This window comes from Gobio gobio (genome assembly GCF_949357685.1).
Source record: "Gobio gobio genome assembly, chromosome: 24".
NCBI lineage: Eukaryota > Metazoa > Chordata > Actinopteri > Cypriniformes > Gobionidae > Gobio > Gobio gobio.
In genome coordinates, this window is record NC_137120.1 from 32,822,136 (window position 1) to 32,845,823 (window position 23,688).

The window sequence follows — 23,688 nt, forward strand, 5'->3', positions numbered from 1 at the left end:
ACACACACACACACACACACAAACACACAAACACACACAAAGATATATTTAAATCTAAAAACGGCAAGAAAATACATATTCAATCGTGAAACAGATTTTGGTTCAAAGCAAAATGTGTTTTTATTTTAAAATATAATTGAACAAAATAAATGTATTTACATTGGAAATATAATATAAAATGGCCAAAAATATTATTATTATTATTATTAACAGCAACAACAATATTAACATATTTTTATATAACGCCTTTCAGTACCTCAAGGTTGCAAATATTGCAAGTATTTCAAAATCTATATTACAAATATATGTTTTTCCTTTTTTTTATAGAAGATTTTAAATACAAATATATTTGAAAATATACTTTTTGCCATATTGGGCTTTGTCAGGATAAGCTACCAAGTTTATTTTCAACCGTCAAAAATCTGGCTACACGAAACGACAGATTGTGAACACCCCCCAGTGAAAAACAAATATACCAAAATGCATTTGAGATCCATTTATTTTATGGTAAGTTAACAACAAATACATTTACATATTTATATAAATACATATTGCATTTTAATATAAATACCCTGAAATTGTACTTTTGGTATACTTAAAGTCTGCTAAATTCTAATGCTAAGTGCTGAGGTCAACTAAGTCCTAAAGGTGCAGTGTGTGATTTTTTTTTGGTGGCATCTAGCGGTGAGGTTGTGAATTGCACCCCCCTTTCAGAGCACATAGAGAAGCTACGGTGGCCAACACAGCACAAAAATGTTGTAGCCGGAGAGAGTAGAGCGACTAGCGCTCTGTAGAGAAGTTTGTCTGTATTGGGTTACGGTAGAAAAATGACGATTTCACTGTAATGGTGCAAATGAAGCGTTAAGCGCGAGTGATTTACATGTTAAGTCAATGCAAAGACGCGAAAGACATGGCGCGAGTTGAGCTTTTCGGGTGTTTGACGTAAAAATCTGTACAATCTGTCAACCAATCAGGAGCTAGCTCTAGTAGTGACAACAATGAGGACAAAATCATATGTGGATACCCAGAGCTGTACGATACATCTTCGTACTTAATTGAAACAGGAATAAAAAGTTGTAAAAAGCACTCTTTAATCAATTTGAGATATATATATATATATATATATATATATATATATATATATATATATATATATATATATATATATATATACACACATATACACTCACCTAAAGGATTATTAGGAACACCCTACTAATACTGTGTTTGACCCCCTTTCGCCTTCAGAACTGCCTTAATTCTACGTGGCATTGATTCAACAAGGTGCTGAAAGCATTCTTTAGAAATATTGGCCCATATTGATAGGATAGCATCTTGCAGTTGATGGAGATTTGTGGGATGCACATCCAGGGCACGAAGCTCCTGTTCCACCACATCCCAAAGATGCTCTATTGGGTTGAGATCTGGTGACTGTGGGGGCCATTTTAGTCCAGTGAACTCATTGTCATGTTCAAGAAACCAATTTGAAATGATTCGAGCTTTGTGACATGGTGCATTATCCTGCTGGAAGTAGTCATCATAAAGGGATGGACATGGTCAGAAACAATGCTCAGGTAGGCCGTGGCATTTAAACGATGCCCAATTGGCACTAAGGGGCCTAAAGTGTGCCAAGAAGACATCCCCCACAGCATTACACCACCACCACCTGCCTGCACAGTGGTAACAAGGCATGATGGATCCATGTTCTCATTCTGTTTACGCCAAATTCTGACTCTACCATCTGAATGTCTCAACAGAAATCGAGACTCATCAGACCAGGCAACATTTTTCCAGTCTTCAACTGTCCAATTTTGGTGAGCTCGTGCAAATTGTAGCCTCTTTTTCCTATTTGTAGTGGAGATGAGTGGTACCCGGTGGGGTCTTCTGCTGTTGTAGCCCATCCGCCTCAAGGTTGTGCGTGTTGTGGCTTCATAAATGCTTTGCTGTATACCTCGGTTGTAACGAGTGGTTATTTCAGTCAAAGTTGCTCTTCTATCAGCTTGAATCAGTCGGCCCATTCTCCTCTGACCTCTAGCATCAACAAGGTGCATTTTCATCATCATTTTCGCCCACAGGACTGCCGCATACTGGATGTTTTTCCCTTTTCACACCATTCTTTGTAAACCCTAGAAATGGTTGTGCGTGAAAATCCCAATAACTGAGCAGATTGTGAAATACTCAGACCGGCCCGTCTGGCACCAACAACCATGCCACGCTCAAAATTGCTTAAATCACCTTTCTTTCCCATTCTGACATTCAGTTTGGAGTTCAGGAGATTGTCTTGACCAGGACCACACCCCTAAATGCATTGAAGCAACTGCCATGTGATTGGTTGATTAGATAATTGCATTAATGAGAAATTGAACAGGTGTTCTTAATAATCCTTTAGGTGAGTGTATATATATATATATATATATATATACACTGTCAGAAAAAAAGGTACATTGCTGTCACTGGGGCGGTACCCTAAGGTACATAACAAAAAAGGTACTAATATGTACCTTTAAGGTACTAATATGCACTCTTAAAGTACTGATATGTACCTTTTGAGGTACTAAAATGTACCTTTCAGGGGTGAGTAAGGTACAAAGATGTACCTTTTCACTTTTGTACCTTAGGGTACCGCCCCAGTGACAGCCCTGTACCTTTTTTTCTGAGAGTGTATATATATATATATATATATATATATATATATATATATATATATATATATATATATATATATATATATATATATATATATATATATATATATATATATATATATATATATATATATATATATATATATATATATATACATATTGAGACTACAAGCTAGCTAAAGTCTGCAAATTGAGCTTATTCGCCGTATTTTAAAACAATCCATGTCAGCCATTTCGCAACGGGACTGGAGCTACCTGGTAGAAGCCATGGCGCAAATTCGCATCTGTTGTGAAGTGAATGTCACGCGCAAATGAAGTGAGTAAACTCCAAATGTTCAAGCGTCCAACTACAGCCATTTTCTTGAAGTATTACGTTTGGATCCCCAAACCCAGAATATGTGGTTATGTCCTGGGAAATCAGAGAGCGAGTAATGTTCCAAACATCCTATTGTGTGCCCATTACGCATTTGTATTTATCTCAACCAGCCTGTCATTGTAAATCAACCATCACCGTCTCGCATGGGTTCAAAAAGCTGCCCGACGAAGCCAAAAGAGCTTTGCCACTCTGCCACAGCTGGATAAAGCTATTAACTTGAAAAGGACAAAAAGGATGATGACAATAACACTTAAGAGTCCTGCTCAAGGCAGCTTTAACCTACAGTCTGATAAGATCACTGTGGAATGAGTGAATGTGACTAATAATCATTCAAAAGGGTAAGAAAAGAAGGGTGCTTAGGCCTCGAGTGATTCCCAAGGTTTGTCATGTTTACTCTGGGGATCGGAGGACAGATATAGCCATCTGTAAGCCATCTTATCATGGCTGGGCGACAGATTGCCAGGGTGAGATTTCTCAGAGGGCAGTTAAAACGCACCATGCAATGGGGCGTCTTCATTAAACAAGCCACAAACAACTGTCTGGTGGCACGCACTAACTTCACAAAAACAGTAGGAGACCGCAGATTCTGAATCGTCCTGTAATAACCTAGTTAGAGTTCAATTACAATTTTAAAAGTCCAAATATCAGTTGCAGGATATTCACTGGATGACCCATTTTGGCTGTAATTTGCAAAAATGTTAATACTGAAAGATGCTGAAACACTGTGATTCGATGTACCTACCGATCCGAAGAGTGTTCCCTTTTTGGACATAGCTAAGTACAGGCCGGTGCTGACAGATTTGATGGCGACAACTCCCACACTGACAGATCGGATTTCCATCAGACCTGAGGAGGGGAAAAAGGAACAGAAGTCTGGTTTAGAATGGGCGAGTTTCTCCATCAAAAGCCACTCTATCATTACTGATTAGAAAACCAGGCATCCATATGCTCAAGGGATGTTTTTTTTCTTCCTCCCAGGACAAGAAAAAATCAGGACACACTACAATTGGCCAGTTTGAATGATGCTCTTTGTGAATCCACCAAGAACAACTTAGATTTCCAGACGTGGTTTTCTTGGTTAACTTATGTGGTACTTATGGCATAATGAATGAAAGTATAGAAAATGACAAAATGCCAGATTGATGTTATGGCCAGTGTTGGGGGTAACACTTTAATGATTACAAGTTGTAAGTAAGTTAACACATTTTATTTACTGACAAAATAACAATTTGGTTTTCATGGTGATCAATGCAATTCAAACAGTTGATGGGCCCCATTGAATTCCATAGTATTTTTTCTTTCTCCATACTATGGAAGTCAATGTCAACTGTTTGGTTACCGACATTCTTCAAAATGTGTCCATCCTTTGTGTTCAGAGGAAGAAATAAATTCATACAGGTTTGGAACAACTTGAGGGTAAGTAAATCCTGTCAGGACCACTATCGTCAAAGATTAGCATACAGTTTGGATTGGTGGTATGGTTCTGTTCTGGGCAAGAACTCCCTGCGCATCCATGTAGCCCAGCATGGATAAGAGCAGGGAAAGTAGCAATAACGCCCCTTAGGGTAAACAGAACAGAACCAACATAATGTATTGCAGATATCATTAATGTCAATATTTAATGTTCAAAATAATTTGGGAATTTAGTCTGATTCAAGGGGAATCAGAATACCAAATCCTGACTGAATGAGAGGAGGAGCTGGGGATGGAGGTGGGTAAATGGGCTCTGTAGAAACGCGATAGCTGCTGATAGTACTGAAGGAGCTTATATATGTATACTGTAATACACATCGTATCTCTATAGGTAGACGTGATCAGCTGACGGTCAGCTGATGCGAACTTGACTAAAATGACCTTCCAGAACTGACGCATGATTTTTGGGTGAACTATCCCTTTAAGCTAAAGCTTATCCCTTTAAGCGATTGTACGAAAATGCACAAACAAGGTCTTAAGATTTGATATGACTTTGCAACAAATTACAAATTCGTCATGAGTTTGTGACCTTTTTTTGTCTATGTGAAAAGGAAATATCACAATCTAAAGAAAAATGTTTTAGACTGGGTTTAAGGGGCCGTTCACAGAATATATTTATACGTGTTTTTTTATTATTATTATTTTTAAGTTTTCAATGGATTTTTTAGCACACACTATATGGATACCTTTGACTTTTGCACTCATGTCTTTTGCAGAGTCTCCCACAACACAATGTTCTTAAAAATGTGTTAGGGAAAAAATTAGGGATGCCACCATATCGGTATTGGCTGATATATGTTCCTTTTTAATGTTATAGTCATCGGCCGATGAGAAAATGTGGACAGGTGCGCACTGTTCGCAATGATGTTTTTGAATTGCTTGAAATATGATTGGAATCGCTTCAAAAAAAGGAAACTAAAGTTATAGGCTACATAAAATTATAAGAACATTATAATTGTGTGCTTGGGACATGGCTTTTAATGGTGAGACTTTTGTTTTTGTAATCAGGCTCTCAAAAACTATATAAAAATTGGGATTTAAGTTTATCGGCCAATTTATCAGTTATCGGCTTTCAAATATATAGAATCATCGTATCAGCCAAAACTTTAATATCGGTGCATCCTTAATGAAAATACTCATATTTGTTGTGTAACTTTAAATCATCCATTGAATATTAAGTCGCCTATCAGATTATATCAATTTTTTTAGGATCTGGCAATTTAGTATATTGATTATGGTTGGATGTCCATCAAGCAAAGTTCTTCTAATGCTGCTTTTGCTCTAAATTGGAGGCTGTCCCATTGTCATGAAAACAGGACAGATTGTTTTGGAGATGACCTGAGATTGTCCTGAAAATCTGTGGAAGACATTTGAATGCTTTCTGAGAGCGTTCCTCTCCATTACATCAGATACTTCTTAATGTCTGATGTTATCTGCCCAGAGCGTCCATGACTTATTAAGGCTCATAAAAAGCAGCTTAAAATGGAAAAAAAAAGGACAAAACGCTGCAAACCATTTGGTGTCAGCTGGGTGCCTCTCTATAATACTGAAAGGGGAAACGGTGCAGACAAATCAGCTGTTGGCTTTGGACTGTAAACACTGTAACACATCGAGGTGCTGAATGAGATGTTGACCTAGCGCCAGTTGGGAAATGAAATGAAGAAAAAAAAAAAAAAACACAGGAAGGCAGTTGTGTTGAAACCATGTGTTGCAGGTGGCAGACCGAAGAACTTGGGTTTGGGATTCTGGTTAAAGCTTTTCAGCTGTGACTGAATAAACCCTCGCCGTCAGGTTTGAGCAGGTGTAGTCATTTCTCAACAGCCATTTCTTCCAGTTTAAACTCATTGGCTAATTATCATCCGCAACTTTGTGACACTTCCTGGGATGAATGTACTTGTTGAATTATACATGTTTTATTATGATAAAAAACTGTTAAAACATGTTCTATCAGAAAAACTTGGAAAATGGAATAGAAAATGTAGTGATAAAGTAATATCCTTGGCCGTATGTCATTTCCAGTGGGTTTGGAAATTAAATCACCGACACAGATGAGATGGAAGACACTGCTCCAATTTAATGTCCATAAGAACATCTATCATTCAAGATTGTTCATGTATTTTTGTGGTAAAAGCAAAAATCAAACGCCATTCAAGTCTCCCCATGCTTGCCATGAGATGAGATTCTTAAAATGCTAAAAAAAATATATATATATACACACACACACACACCAGTCAAAAGTTTGGAAACTGTACTATTTGGATTGTTTTTGAAAAAAGTCTCTTCTGCTAACCAAGTCTGCATTCATGTTATAAAAAAAGCTGTAATATTGCAAAATATTATTAAAATGTAAAATAACTGTTTTCTATTTGAATATATTTTAAAATTTCATTTATTCCTGTGATGCAAAGCTGAATTTTGAGCATCATTGCTCCAGTCTTCAGTGTCACACGATCCTTCAGAAATCCTTGAAATATGATGCTTTGCTGCTCAATAAACATTTATAATTATTATCAATGTTGAAAGCAGTTGTGTAAAAAAAATTTTTTTAGGATTCTTTGATGAATAGAAAGATAAAAAAAGCTTTTGTAACATTGTACTACCGTTCAAAAGTTTCGGGTCAGTAAGATTTTTTTATTCAGCAAGGATGCATTAAATTGATCAAGTGACAGTAAATACATTTATAATGTTGCAAAAGCTTTATATTTCAGATAAATGCTGTTCTTTTGAACTTTCTATTCATTAAATAATCCTGAAAATAAATTGTACACAACTGTTTTCAACATTGATAATAATTATAAATGTTTCTTGAGCAGCAAATCATCATATTCATGTGACATTAAAGACTGGAGTAATGATGCTGAAAATTCAGCTTTGCATCACAGGAATAAATCGCATTTTAAAATGTATTCAAATAGAAAAAATATATATTTTAAATTGAAAAAATATTTCACAATAATATTGTTTTTGCTGTATTTTGGATCAAATACATGCAGCCTTGGTGAGCAGAAGAGACTTCTTTCAAAAACAATCAAAATATTACAGTTTCCAAACTTTTGACTGGAAGTGTATATTAGATTTCTTAGAATTTTTATAGCATTTTATAGGTCATATTTACATTTATATTACCTTTTGCAGATGCTTTTATCCCAAGCAACTTACCTGGAAATACTTTGGATATAGAAAAAAAAAAAAAAACGTGTGGTTATCCTGGAGGATATTCTATGTATGCATTATAAAAATCAAATGCAATAAATGTAATTTAACTTAGAAAATGCAATAAAAAAATTATAATAAATAATAATACAATTTAAAAGGAAATAAATTCACTTGGCAAGCATGACTATTACAGCTGACAGGCGACAGAAAGTGACATGACATTTTTTCTTGTTACAATAGAGAAGTGTAAGGTAAATAATGTCTTCATGGGTAACAGTCCGTCATAAAGACATGCTGATAGATCATTCAGGCGTACAGCTGCAACCTCATTCAATAATGTTTGTGCTTTGAAGGTCAATAAGTTATTTCCTTGCTGTGTTTACAAACATGGTAGTGGTGATGTACGCGTGCAAACAGCTCATAAGACAGCCAGCCAGTCTTTCAGATGATTGGAGCTCACATTGAGTTTGTGAGCAATGGTTGAGTCAGATGAAAAGCACCGGTGACTGAAGTGCAGTCTCTTTTAATTTTCATTATTAGCTGCTCAAAGTTGTGAGTCAAGTCCAATTCAGGAAAATCTCCTAAATAAAGAGCTGATTAAGAGTCTTTTTTTTAAATTTATTAAATGCACTAAAACCTTATCTTTCAAGTCCCATTCTTCCATTAATTGTCATTAAATGTTCTTAGAAACGATACTTTGTCTATTCTTTATCATTATTTGAACCAGTTTCTCACAGTTGAGAAAATCCAATTGATATTCTGTGCGGATTTGTCTAGGTGAAATTATTAAAGTTCTTGACGCATGACCAAACACCTGTAGAGCCAAGTGGGACCTTTATTAATCTTTATTCCCTTTGAAAATGTCCTCTATTGTGTCCTAAGCTCATGGTCTCTAGAGTGTTCAAGGAATTAAAATTTTCATGAAAATGCCCAGTCAGACACAACCTAAAAACCTTGAAAGAAGTACTGCAAAGGTTAATCTTTACAATGTAACTAGTCTGAGTCATGACACAGAATGACTCAAATGAGATGGTCCTTTATAGAGAATCAAACGCATACAACTGTGAGACCTATATCAGTGGAGTAATATGGCAATGTTATATCGTGTAGTTAAATGGTTAATTCACCCAAAAATTTAAATTCTGTCATCATTTACTCACCCTCATGTCGTTCCAAACCTGTAAGACTTTCGTTCATCTTCAGAACAAAGATGAAGATCTATTTGATGAAATCTGAGAGCGTTCTGTCCCTCCATTGACAACTAACATTTTGACGCTTCAAAGAGATTGTAAAACTAGTAGATTAGTCCACATTTTCTGAAGAGACTCGCCCACTTTATGTGATGAACAGCTTTAATTTAATCCTTTATTCACATTTAAACATTGATCAGCGTACATAAACAGAAACTCTACCAAATCTGCTTAACGAGCGAGAACAAAACTCGTTGGTTCTTGCGGAAGCTCAAATGTGCTGCGTAACACGAGAATGAACCTCATTGGTTCTGGAAAAAGCTCAAACATGCTGCATAACACGAGAATGAACCTCACTGGTTCTTGCGGAAGCTCAAACGTGCAGTTTAACACGAGAATGAACGTCATTGGTTCTTGCGGAAGCTCAAACGTGCTGCGTAAAACACGAGAATTTACCTGATTGGTTCTTGCGGAAGCTCAAACGTACTGCATTACACGAGAATGAACCTCATTGGTTCTTGTGGAAGCTCAAACGTGCTGCATAACACGAGAATGAACCTCATTGGTTCTTGTGGAAGCTCAAACGTGCTGCATAACACGAGAATGAACCTCATTGGTTCTTGTGGAAGCTCAAACGTGCTGCATAACACGATAATTAACCTAATTGGTTCTCGAGAAAGCTCAAACGTGGTGCGTAACACGAGAATGAACCTCATTGGTTCTTGTGGAAGCTCAAACGTGCTGCGTAACACGAGAATTAACCTCATTGGTTCTTGAGAAAGCTCAAACATGCTGCATAACACGAGAATGAACCTCATTGGTTCTTGTGGAAGCTCAAACATACTGCATAACACGAGAATGAACCTCATTGGTTCTTGTGGAAGCTCAAACGTGCTGCATAACACGATAATTAACCTAATTGGTTCTTGAGAAAGCTCAAACGTGGTGCGTAACACGAGAATGAACCTCATTGGTTCTTGTGGAAGCTCAAACGTGCTGCATAACACGAGAATGAACCTCATTGGTTCTTGTGGAAGCTCAAACGTGCTGCATAACATGAGAATGAACCTCATTGGTTCTTGTGGAAGCTCAAACGTGCTGCATAACACGAGAATGAACCTCATTGGTTCTTGAGAAAGCTCAAGCGTGCTGCGTAACACGAGAATGAACCTCATTGGTTCTTGTGGAAGCTCAAACGTGCTGCGTAACATGAGAATGAACCTCATTGGTTCTTGTGGAAGCTCAAATGTGCTGCGTAACACGAGAATGGACCTCATTGGTTCTTGCGGAAGCTCAAACGTGCTGCGTAACACGAGAATTAACCTCATTGGTTCTTGTGGAAGCTGAAACGTGCTGCATAACACCAGAATGAACCTCATTGGTTCTTGTGGAAGCTGAAATGTGCTGCGTAACACGAGAATGAACCTCATTGGTCCTCGCATGTCAAACGAACATGCTTGAGCTTTCGTTTACCACAACTTGAGTGTGAGTTGATGAATGTTTATATGCGAATAAAAGCCTAAATTCAATCTGTTCATCATGTAAAGCGATCAAGTCTCTTCAGGCAATTTAGACTAGACTGCTAAATACATATGGATTAGTTTTACAATCTCTTTATGAACTTTTTGACGTGTCAAAGTGGCAGTTGCGTAGACTGTCAATGGAGGAACAGAGAGCTCTCAGATTTCATCAAAAAGAATTTAATTTGTGTTCCAAAGATGAACGAAGGTCTTACACTTTTGGAACGACATGAGGGTGAGTAATTAAATGACAGAATTTTCATTTTTGGGTGATCTATAAAATCCCTTTAAATAGACCATTATGCTTTTTGTCAGTAGTCTTTTTACATTTCAAAGAAATAATTTTGCAAGATCCCAGTGAGTTTTGTAGGTGAGAATAATTTCAGTTAAATAGCGTCGAGTTTGTTTTCATCTCATCTTCGGGAAACTCGCTTGACCTTTGCCATGTTTTGGCCGGAGATGGCAATAAGCTGCTTGAACTATTACAAGCAAAATCCTCATTTCTACAGACTTAGTCAAGTGTTGACTACCCATTCTTCCCATCTCACATGTAACTTCTGAAAGCCCTTTGCGCAGTCTTTTTACTCTTTCACTTTTACCTTAATCTCCCACCCTCTACTTTCTGGAAGTGAGCCCATCTTCAGATCATTCAGCCCTTTTTTGACATTGAAAGCAAATCATTTAAAAAAAAAAAAAAGCAGGAAGGAGCTCTCAAAGCGATTCCTTTGTCAGAATTATCGTCGGGTGAGAGGAGCAGAAGGAGGAGTTGGTGGAGAACGCGCGATGTAGATGCTGGTAATAAGGAAAGCCAGGGCGGAGGTCAGGAGGTTCCTAAAATTATGTTTCCTTCAACTGGCCCTTTGCTCCCAAAAGGCCTTTGTTACCTACCTGAGATTTGGAAGCTGACAAGGTCTCATTAATGACCCAGCTTTTGTCACACAGAGCAAAGTTCCACCCACATCAATTAAAAGAGAAGGAGGGGGTCGACAGGGTGAAAGATGGAGCTAAGTTTCTCCTGCGAACTCCCTCCCTTACGTGCTTTTTAAAGAGGGTCTTTAATTTCCCAGGTTGCCCCCTCCAGCAGCCCTCTCTGGCCTGTCGCCCCTTCGGGTGAAAGCCTGGGAATCTCTTGTGTCCAACTGGGTGCTTGTAGTTGATTGACGTACCTTTTCAATTTTTTCACAGTTTGCTTTCTTCCTTTAGAGGGTCCTGATGTTGTTTTTTCTCCTTTTCTTTCCTAACCCTTTTCAGATCACAACCTTTTCATGCTGGGTCCTTATTGCTGTGCCTAATGGCCGTGACCAGCACCTTTGATCAGATCAGCCTCCTCCTAGGTGCTCTTGAGCCGAATGAACTCTAGGCCTATGTGTGTGGGATGAGCGTTCAGGCCGTGAGCCCACCCTAGTCATCGTTGCTTTAAACAGCTTGAGTTTCAAGTGTGCGGGAAAACGCTCTGCCCTAATTCTGGACCATGTTATATTCAAAAGCGAATTTTCACCTAACACTGGTGCCCTGGGGAAAGAGGTTATCATCTCGTGTTATTACTAGTCCTAGATGGAATATGCAGAATTTTTTTAATCACATATTTTTCTGTATTGAATTTGTCTAAAAATGTGTGAAATTCTGTTTTTTTTTTATCAGATGAATGCAGGTGTATATAAGAGACTTCTTTCAAAAATATTTTACAAAATCTTACTGACTGTTAATGTTTGAAATGATCGTTTTTGTATGGTCATTGACAAATATATATATATATATATATATATATATATATATATATATATATATATATATATATATATATATATATATATATATATATATATTTTTTTTTTTAGTCATGACAATGTGTTTAAACAAGTTTCAGTTGTTATTACATTTATATTATAAGATTTCAAAGTGTTTAAAAAAATAAATAATTTCAACTGTTTTTATGTCAGGCATGGAAAGGGAAACACCTAACCCATACTTGAAATTAGCCGTTTTTACCAGTATTTGACAGAGATCTACAAACCTTTTCACTCTGCACAAGGATCAGTTGGGCTCCTCTGGATGATGCATTATAAGGTTAACTATTTTTACCTTGTCAATTCATAATAATAGAGCCGTTTCTAGTTGTGCCACCCTGACATTTGAGAATATACAAATTGTTGGACAAAAGTTTTTCAATTATCTCAACAGCTTTCTAAAAATGGTTTATATTAAAGGGTTCAAACCTTAAATGATGCCATAGTATTTCGTTTTTAATTGTATTATTATTATTATTTTATTATTATTGTCATTTATTCATACAATTGCACCACCTGACATTTTGGGGGTTTAAGATAACAAAACATAAAATAATATGTTTTATTTAAAGTACTAAAATGAATTCAAACTAAATAGGTCTTACAGAATCTAGAGATATATGTCATGGATTTATAAAATAAATTTAAAAGGAAATTATAATTTTTTTTGTTCCAGGTAATTTCATAATGGTTTTAATAGCCTATGCTGGTCTCTAGGTATTTTTGGGGCCCTCCTTGGATGCAAGCAAGTTTATTTCATGTTTTCAGTTGGGTTCAAGTAATTTCATAATGGTTTTGATCCGAAAATTAGGTAAAAACTACCATTTAAAACTTGTCCTGGCATGGCTGAGCTGAAGCTCCCCATTGACCACAGGTGTGGTCAAACGACTTCACTTGTATGCAGAGACGGCCTCTGCAGGGTTGTTAAATTTATGAGCCAATTAACAGCTGAAAGATCCTGAAAGTATTCCAGTGAGCAGCTGAGAAGCTCCAGCTTGGTGTTTACGGACATGCATCATAACTATACGGAGTCTCCAAAGGTTACAGGCTATGACACACGTCTCCTCTACACTCACTCTTCCACACTGCTACTCTTTCACTCCTGGAAAACTCTCCATCCATACCTACACACCACACACATATAGTACATATAATGGCGGATTGTCAAAATGACCCTGTAACCTTAATGGAACTGTCCCTAGTATAGTAATATAACTTGTCTATGCTACAGTATTTTCCACCTTGGCTTTGCGTTACTATATTATTCAAATTACGTAAGTCTGTCTAGGCGTTAAAGTCTATAGTAATGATTCCCATGTCTTATTTAGATCCCATGACACCCTACACAGCCATAAACATAACTTATGGTTGTTATTGATGTAATAAATGTGTACAGCTAAGCTGTTTATAATAACAGTTTCCAAGCTCCCTCTAAGCTGAATGTGTGGAAAAAAGCTAGACATTTCTTGACATTTTCGACACTAAATAAACGGACGCTGTTTCAACTGCATGTCAATTGATTTTATGCATGAAACTGAGAGAAGTTACTGATTATTTCACAAGATAAAGCACTTTTAAGTTCAAAGAGAACTAGTTATTCTGAGAAAAATCTGGCCCTCTAGTCTAGATAACTTAGCAATATGTAATATACAGTGGCTCTTAAAATATATATATATATATATATATATATATATATATATATATATATATATATATATATATATATATATATACGGTGTTTAAAAATGTTATGATATTAGTTGCAGAATATCCAAATAGCTTGAAATGTTTTGTCTGGAAAGTGTATTTGGTAAAAATAAAATAATGCTTTTTGGCGGCCGAAGAAATTCATAAATTTATACCGTTATTTTTTTTCCATTTAGAAGCAGGACAATGGTTTGTTCAGATGTACTCGCTTGCATTTGGGTCTGTTCTGACTGTGATAATGGTAAAAGGAAAGGAATGAAAGAAACAACGAGAGTGCAAAGAAAGGACGTGGCTGAGGCGATTCTTTGCCTGGCCTGATTTCTCTCTTCGTTCCCACATTCTTGCCATCTCCAGGGGGTGGGGTGGTGTGTGTTAAACTACGCTGGCTTTGATAACATCAGTCTTTCTCATCCTATTAGTCTGCTATCCATTGCAGCAGAGGCCTGCGTGTGAAGTAAACATGCTCTTTTTCACAATTAAATTGGACGTTAAATAGAGATTTCTGAGCAATAATAAGCCTGAACAAGATCTTGGTACAGTAGCTATACAAGAGTAGAGAACCACCAACAGTAATTTTTTTCCTAGTTATTAACACGTTTTCAAAGATACTCACACATTTTAAATAGCCAATATAATTTTAAAAGGGGGATGGGATTGGGAAAGGTCCACAAGCCGGGATTCGAACTTGGGTTGCCCGAAGTGCAACGGCACTATATGTCGGCTCGCTGCCCACGAGGCTATCTGATACTTTTTTGACTGAATACATTTCAAATAAAACACTAAAATCAATTGTTTGAAATGCTATAGTTAGTACAGCTTAATAAAGACTTATACTGTACATTATTGTTCATTTTGAGATTTGCTAAAGATCACATTTAAAAGAGTTGCGAATTATTTTGTGTTTTTTAAAATTGACTAAGCGCTTAAATAGCCAATATCGGATAAATAAAAAAGATCTAAACTATCTGTATATAATATAGGTCACGCCTGGATGCTGCTAATGCAGAACACATGCACTTCTCTACAGAAATATAATATGATTGAATTGACATATTTCAGACAACATGAACAAGTAAAAGCAAATAGTAAATAGTGCTATAGTTCCCGTAAAAGGTGATGAAATCTGCACCATATTTTAAAAATAAAATAAAAAAAGCAAATAGGAACTAGTACTATAGTTCATGTAAAAGGTGTTGAAATCTGCACCATATTTTAAAAATAAAAATCAAATAAAAATATTTTTGACCATGTCGCACACATTGAAGTTAAATAACTCTGCCAAGCATTTACTGTCCAGTCTCATAAATGTCCATTGGCTGTAATGCGAAACATCTGTTTCAGACTTGGTCTTTACTTCTCACCATGTGTTTCATAGGGCTCCAGTATAATAAAGTGCATGTCATTTTCACTCAAGCTGTACTGAATAAAATAAGGAATAAAAAAAAAAAAACAATATTCTATTCTATGCACCAAAGAGTCTTGGTTGGAAAATGACATTTATCCTTAATCCTGAACCTGATCTACAGTACTTTACCCCAAATACTCCTAGAAAAACACTTAGCCATGAAGATGATACTTAATCCAACACACACTAGGGAAGCACTGATATTACAAATTCTGGCTAACTTCTAAAATTATTTTGTCTGAAACACTAAAATCAACTATTTCAAATGCTACATCCTACAGTATGAAAATTGTACAATATGAAAAATGTGAAAATAGAAAGGATATTCATTATGGGATTTTTAAAGATTATAAATGAATGTTAGATGACCGGAAAGGTAATCAAAATGTTAAATTATTGGTTCTAAATATGCACAATGAAATATCCAATATCGTCCGATAACCGATATGGTACCAATATAATGTGCATCCCTAGGCCGTTCATTTGCCATTGTGTCGGCAAGTGAGGTTGTGCAAATTTGAACCACAAGCATCAATGCACTTTAACTCAGTAGAGAGTCCATTATCACACTCATTTGCCAGGGTTGCACACTTGGGTGACGTTCCCTCTAACACAATTCAGGGCTGTTACAGTTTCAGGGGCCTGCCCTTGGCCTCGTTTTGCTTTTATGGCTCGCTGAATGCAAACTCTTGGGATTAGCCAGGTCCTTCAAAGGCTATTAGAGCCAGTGACAGGTATCCCATTACCCCCCGCACACAGAGAGACGGCCCAGGTGAGAGGCACAGAGGCCAGGAAGGAGAGCAGGGGTCAGACGGGGACAAAGCGAGACTTTGCTAGGGCCCCAAGTCTCTTTCTGTCAGTTTGTCTGCCTTGTCTAAATTTACAGACGGCTCTTTCTGTCACTGACCGGTTCCACTGAAGTTGTAGAAGGGTTTCATTTTTGTAAATGTGTGAAGTTTGTGACTGAAAGGTTAAAAGACACATATTGAGCACTTTAAACTGAACTTTAATCTGGGATTTGTATTTGTATTTGTATTGAATTGCGTGGACACATACAAATATTCAACTAATATGCACTAATGACTAAATCTGTGCAAATGTACTGGTTCATTGAATTCAAAAAGTAACTTTTTTTATTACATGTGTGTTATCAAGATTTAGAAATGAGACCTTGCTTTTGACTCCAAGATAAGAGATTCTCACAAGGCACAGGAAGTCTTTCATTAGTCAATTACTGTCCCAGATAAAGAGGTCACTTCCAGAGTCAATGGATCCAGGGCCAGAGGCCAAATTACATCATCAACCCCTTAAAGCAAGATCCCAGAATGTCCGATTTACTCACTGTATGGTCCACAATGGGGTAAACAGAGACACCTCAAGTACAGCAATCACTTCATCTGCTCACCAAAAAAAGTGTAAAGATTTTTTTAAAATCATTTGAATTGATCCGCTCAGTAATAATTTACTTTGAATTTAGAAGAAACATCGCACAAGACATTAAAGGCCAGTTTACACCAGCACAAATGTCTGGCACAAAGATTCGGTCTCATTTTCAGATGTGATTTGTCTGTTTAGACTAATGCGTAAAAAACAGCACACTGGCTGAATGAAAATGCAAATTCACTCTCTAGGCCCTGGTATACTTCAAGCGAAATCGAAGAACGAACCGATGTAATTTAGAACAAAATCTGGCCAAATGGAAGTTAGTTTGGAGTCCGTTTTTGGGAGTTCGAAACAGCTTGCCATAGCAAACTTTTCAAAAAAGTTTGCCTCGGCTGGTAAACACCTTTGAACTACCATTGGTCCGGACCGTGTGAGAAGCTGTTCAGATTTTTTGCCAACATTTTATATTAGTTAGCCAGTTTTTTTTTTCCCACAGGGCGTTGGAAAAGAAATTAGAATACCTCTCTGTAAACTAATCTGTCACACTGACGACATGCGAATGTTTGAGTATCACCGACGTTTAACACCTCGTGACTAAACAAAGGGCACCAATGTGAGTGTGGACACCAACGTGCAAAACGGCAGCCGTAAAAGCGTAATTTAAAACAAAAAAAATGCCTTGGCTTTGTTAACTATATTAGTGGATAACGTAGGTAATAGTGAATGAGGGTTTATGGGGCGATTTCGGATTCAGCCACTGTCTCTCTTCTTCTTCTGCGTGACAAGCGAGTGTCAGAAGCGTAAAGTGGCGCAGCACCAGCTTGTGTACCGGGAGCGCCATCTACTGAATTTACACGTTCACTTGGCGCATCGCCAGTGAAAATCGCTTGGGTGTGAACACTGAATACGCAGCGAAAAACGTCTCGAAAAATTTGTGTGATATTTGTCCCGGTGTGTAAAGGCCTTTAGGTTTGTTTGAATTAAAATGTTTATACCGCCAAATATTCCAAATGTTTTGTTTTACTGCACTGGCAGTTTTTTTTCACTTGTTTTTTCAGGTTTATACTTAATACAAGTGGAATAATTTTGCCAGTGCAATAAGATTAAATGGACTCAAATTCTCAGAAATATGTCTTTTGTTGAAATAGGTTATGCAGGGTTGCTTCTCAAAGAAATGTATCTTGTTTCATTGTAAGGTTGCTATAACTGCACAGGTGGTCGCAAACTAGTGGCCAGACCTTCAACAAGACCGATTTCTATTGCTCCTAAAGGCTGAATAGTACATATCTGGCTTCTTTCGCATGTGAAACTGAACTCTCAGGATGGTTCCCTTGCTAGCATTTTTTCTCATTGAAAAAACTAGCAGACAATCACCCACCCACAAAGAGTTTTAGCATGCCGGAGGGCAAGTGGTGCCTCTGTCGTGAGGACTGTCAAGGTGCAAGAGGTTAACGAAGACATGGTCTGGTGTGTCTGGTCTTATGAGGTACTAAAAGGAGTGAGGTGGCACGGAAAGAAAGCAGACCCCCATAAATGGGCTTTTCTTTAATCAAGGAGAGGGTGTGCAGCAATGCCTCCAAATCACGCATAACTTCCTGTGCCAGCAAGCGGGTAGACATCAATGGCCCGTACACATAGTTACAAGCAGATTCAAGGGCTATTTTGTGACTCAAGGCTTCTGTTGTTTTCTGCACCCAGCACTATCAAAAGGCCCAGGATTAAGGCTGAGGTCATTGTTGAAATGTGGTTAATTGCACTAAGTTGCATGAGAGGAGAACCGTACACCTGCCAAAATGCAGATGCAGTCTTCCTGACTAAAAACAGGCTTGGGGACGAGAGCATAGTACCTCACCATTGCAAATACATGTAGGGCTCATTCAAACAAAGCTGTGGATGAACTTCTCCAGAAGTGAGTCTTGAGGGTTTAATACTAGTTGTCACACAGAACAATTACCATAATCTAGCACACAAATCAATCCGTACTCTCATTAGACAAAGTATTTAATCTAAAAATAGCAACAGAGTTACAAAGGTTGTGTTTCGGTGACAACAGAAGAGAAGGTAGTACTTGAAACATGGCCGACTAAGCGTAGACAAGGAGTTCCACTTGGTCAATCCAAAGCAGGATGTTTTCCAAGGCTGGAGCTCACTCTGTGTTTCAAAGCACTGAAATGAGACGGACCGAAAAGGAAGTTGACAGGCAGCACAAAGGGGCAATCAGCTTCTTGTCAGATCTGTCAAATCACTCAGCTAGTGAGAGAGGCCTTGACCTTAACACTATCCTCCATGGGGGATTTCTGGCCCTTGTCCACTCAACCTTGGTCTGCAACTTTCTGATCGGAGCACACCTGAAACTTCAGAACTGATATCAACAGCACAGAGAGTTAAGACAACATCTCCCCTTGTTTTAAAAAGCTTTAACATCGGACTTTAGCATCATTTGGTGTTGAGCTCGTAACATATATGAACATATCATTTTAAATAAATATAGAAGAATTTTTCAATCAAATTCATCATTTCACAAAACGAAAATATAAAATTTAAGTACATTGCTCAAATTGAAGACAAAAGGCCTGTTTGGTTGACAAACTTTGTGGAACATGTTTATTTAAAGGAATAGTTAACCCAAAAATGATCCCATAATTCCATAAGCCGAACACAAGTAGAGTTATATGAATTAATATCCTGGCACTTCCCAGCTTTGTAATGGCATTGAATAGTGTTTTTTTTAAGCTCCAAAAAGCACATCCATCCATCATAAAAGTATTCCATACGACTCCAGTGGGTTAATAAATGCCTTCTGAAGTGAATCGATGGGTTTTTTCGAAGAAAAATATCCATATTTAAAAATGTATAATCTAGCTTCCGGCAAGAAGGATAGCATGAGATCCTGAGAAGGATATTATTTAATATAACTCCGATTGTGTTCTGCTGAAAGAAGAAAGTCATAAATCCCCAAGGATGACTTGAGGGTGAGGGATAATTTTCATTTCTGCGTGAACTATTCCTTGCTTGAGTATTTTTTGTGGTAGAACACCTGTTTGAACTTGAGACTTTATACATCCACAAAAAATGACCTCAAGACCAATTGGTTAAAATAACTGAAAAAGGCTAAGAAAAGTAGTTTCTGCATCATTTGTTTGCAGATGCCACTTGATTTGATATTTAGTATATATTACAAAATTCAACATTTTAAGTGACAACTAATAATTTGCAGTTCAGAAGTGCTTCAAATATTGATTCAGTAACTGCTCTGATAAACTCTTTAGTGAAACAAAAGCCCACAAAGAACCAGTTCATATGAGTAATTTGTTCATGAATTGAACTACACTGGTTGTACTGTATGTATAAAAAGAACCGTGTAAACTGCGGTCTGGCCATGATTAGGCATACAGAAAGAAGAATAAATACATAAACATACAGTGTGCTCTGCTATGTGTTAACTTGCAGATGAAGGATCACAATTGACAAACAGCATACATCCTGAAAATGTTGATTCAGCTTATTGGCCACAAAGGAAACTAAACAGATATTGAAGAGCGCGTGGGAAAATAAATTGAATCACAATTGGATGATGATGGGGCAAGACAAAAAGAAAAATGTGCCAGGAAATTGAGATCATGTATCAGTCTTGACATGTTCTTAATGATCCCGGTACCATAGTGGTTGCAAGTGTAGTCTGCTGGCCTAAAAGTTGGTGGAAGGTATAGTGTGCAAGCAATGAAGAAGCCAACTGTGAGGTATAGTAAATTATTATTATCACTTCAATCACTGATGAAAAGTGATTCAAGTTTTAATAGACAAATCAAATAATATAAACCTACTTGAGGAAACACACCAATTCAGTTTACACCATGGGGCAATTCCTATGTGTGCGTATGGCTTATTGTGTTGAATGGGCTCAATGACAATGCCTTTATTTGTCATTTTAGGACAGCAGGTTTCAGCACGTTATAATTTTTATATCTTTAGGTGGCGAGATAGAGCTGTTGAAAGATTCAGCCTTCATAGTGGCCTGCCTTTTGTTGTTGTCCTATGTCTGATTTCATGCAAACAAGCAGATTATGATAAGGTATGGAAATAGTTTCTAAATCTCACCATGTACTGTTCAACATGGTCTTTGGAGCAAAAGCTGTCCAGAGATCAATAACATTGATTGTTACTGATTTTTTTTTTTTGCATCATTACTCTATTACTCTATGTCTTTAGTGTCGAATTTTTTTTTATTTTATTTTTTTTTAAATCATCTAACATGCTAATCTGGTGCTCAAGAAACATTTCTTATTTTTATCAATGTTTAAAACTGTTGTGCTGCTACATTTTTTTGTGGAAACTAAGGTACATAGGTTTTTTATGACTCTTTAATCAATTCAAAAGAACAGCATTTATATGAAATAGAACTCTTTTGTAACATTATAAATATCTTTACTGTCACTTTTGATCAATTTAATGCTTCTTTTCTGAACAGTGTTAATTTCTTTAAAAAGCAAAAGGTTACTGACTGCACATTTTTGAACGGTAGGAATATACTGTGCAACCATGGTGATATGGCTGTTTTATATTGTTGTTTGTTGTCATGTTGTTTTTATATAGCCTACATAAGTTGTTTTATAACTATAATTATGTTAGCAGCAAATTGTGCAACACACTTCCAAACATAAAACAGGTATGCCTATAATTTACAACTTCATACTAAAATGTTTTATATCATGGGATTTTATAAATCAAAAGCTGCCAAAATCCATTGTCACACTACTTCCTGTTCTGCACAATATAAAATGGTATAAACTATTTTAGATGATGTGATCAAAGTCTTCCAGTGTTAGCCATAGGAATCCTCAGGCAGATGAAGGGTGGGCCTTTTTTTAGTGACTAATTTTATTGCGGTTTTTACAACTCAGTCAGATGTATAAGAGTGTAAAGACATGCACTGGGTGTGTCATATATTCTTATCGTTCCATATTTTATAAGGAGTTTCCTTAGATTTTAGGTCTGATTAGAAACTTGAGCTTGCAAGACCTCTATTCACAATAATTATAAATAGACAAATGATAAATAGAATCAATTTAGGTCACCAAAACATGAGGTGAACTACTTACAATTACAATGGACTTGCAAGGAAACCCAATGGGAGACTTACAGCAGAAGTCAGTATTCCTGTGTATCATTTCAGACTAAGAGAAATCAGTTTAATAAGCCTGCATTTCGACTTCTGATATTTATCCCAAAATGGCAGTTTTTGGACATTAATGTTACCACAGTATACTTTGACTGGCAAAGAATGTGTAAATCTCAAATTAATATAAATGCATGGGAATCCCACAGTAGTCGCTCAGTCTCCAAGATACACCGTCTGGGTTAACCTAAGCTTGAAGTTGAACAGCTTTAATCAAAAGGTCAATTCAGAGCGACTACAATCCCAAGAGGGTGCTCCAATTTGCCGCTGCCTAGTGCCTGAATCTAGTCACAATGAGGCCGAGTCTGTCTGTCTGTTTAATTTCGCCTCAGAGCCAAGAGAGGTGGACTGTGTTGGCTTTGGCAGATGTTAGTCAGCATATGGCACTGCATGATTTAGCCAAGCTGTGGGTTCCCAACTGATCTAATTAATACTTGTTTTACATCCCTCACAAAAAGTTATAATAATAATAACATTGCTAATGACTTCTCATTCAGGAAAAAATGGTCTCGGGTCAATTTTCTGCAAACATTACCGTTTGGCTAGCGAAGATGAGAGCAGCGGAGCAATACCTTCTGAACCATGAGACTGCCTGTCAGTAATTGCACCACTGGGTATACAGAGTGCTCAACCTTTAAATGTAAATGTATATTGCATTAGCTGAGTCATCACAAAACTAGGCACAGTTTTATGTTGTTATTGTTGGCCGTTTTTGTGATATCATCAGAGATTACCAGATTCATACTGACACTCCGTGACTCAATAAGTATATTTACATGCGCTTTAAAAGTTTGATTTCAGTCAGGCTAAAGAAATAAGCATTTCAGTCTGAAATCATGCCAGTTGGATTTTTGCAAAGTTGGACAAACCAACGCTATCTCACAACCAATTCGTACGACCTCACTCATATGAATTAATACGATTTGTCTATACTGCAGTGATGGGTAGGTTTAGGGGCAGGGTTTGAGGTTCATACGAATTGAGAAATCATACGAATTGACCAACTCGTCAAATACGTACAATTTAGCAAAAATCTTTTGTACGAATTAGCCACCTCGTAAAATATGTACGAATTGCCGTGAGATAGAGCTAGACTAACAGAACTGGATAATGCGATTATAGCCATGGGGTTGTGCGCTGATGCGTTAAATATTTGAATACACTTGGCAAAATTTTGCGAACAAATTTTTATTATATTGTCTATTGTCAATATTCTTGCTATGAATAAAGCACGGCTCACACAGAAGTCACTTAGAAACCAAGCACTTTCCACTTAGAAACCAAGCACTTTCCAAAAGAAGCACTTATATTTTTCCATGTATTGAATGACAGCTCTCCTGTCCCCATGTGAGTAAGTGCAGAGGCGTTGTGTGCGCTGTGTGAAAACAATGCTTATTGTAGTTCTAAACTAAATGTGAGCAGACATTTGCTCATCTCACTTGCACACATGATTCAGTATTGCTCAAAATGAATAAAAAACAGGGAAACGCAAACTCTGAATTTTACACAATCCTGCAATAATGAATTATTTTAAATTACACAAATATGCTTTATGTATTTAATCTCACTTCATTAACCAATGAATTTGCTACTGACCTTCGATGATCCAATTCAACCATACTAAAGCCCATACACACACTGCCAGCGACTTTTTTGCTGCATGTCGCTAGTCTCTGTACTGCGAGACGCTTGTGGGCGTTCCCAGTGCTGTCGCTCTAATGTTATTGGTAGACTGCACGTCTGGCCATTTCTTTAGAAAACGCAATCACAAGTGATATATAAAACTAAGATATCATTCTTATTTGACTAGGTTTAAAATAATTAAAAGTAACATTCTGCTGTTGGAGAGCATTGTTATATAAACCACAGC

General features: G+C 37.0%; 1 protein-coding gene across 1 annotated transcript in view; it reads right to left on the minus strand.

Moving 5' to 3' along the window:
• Window positions 1-23,688, minus strand: part of fgf22 (fibroblast growth factor 22) — a 31,589-nt gene that overhangs the window by 980 nt on the left and 6,921 nt on the right. Inside the window, exon 2 of the mRNA XM_079807657.1 lies at window positions 3,764-3,867. Within this exon, the coding sequence (XP_079663783.1) occupies window positions 3,764-3,867 (104 nt within the window). The remainder of the gene's footprint in view (window positions 1-3,763; window positions 3,868-23,688) is intronic.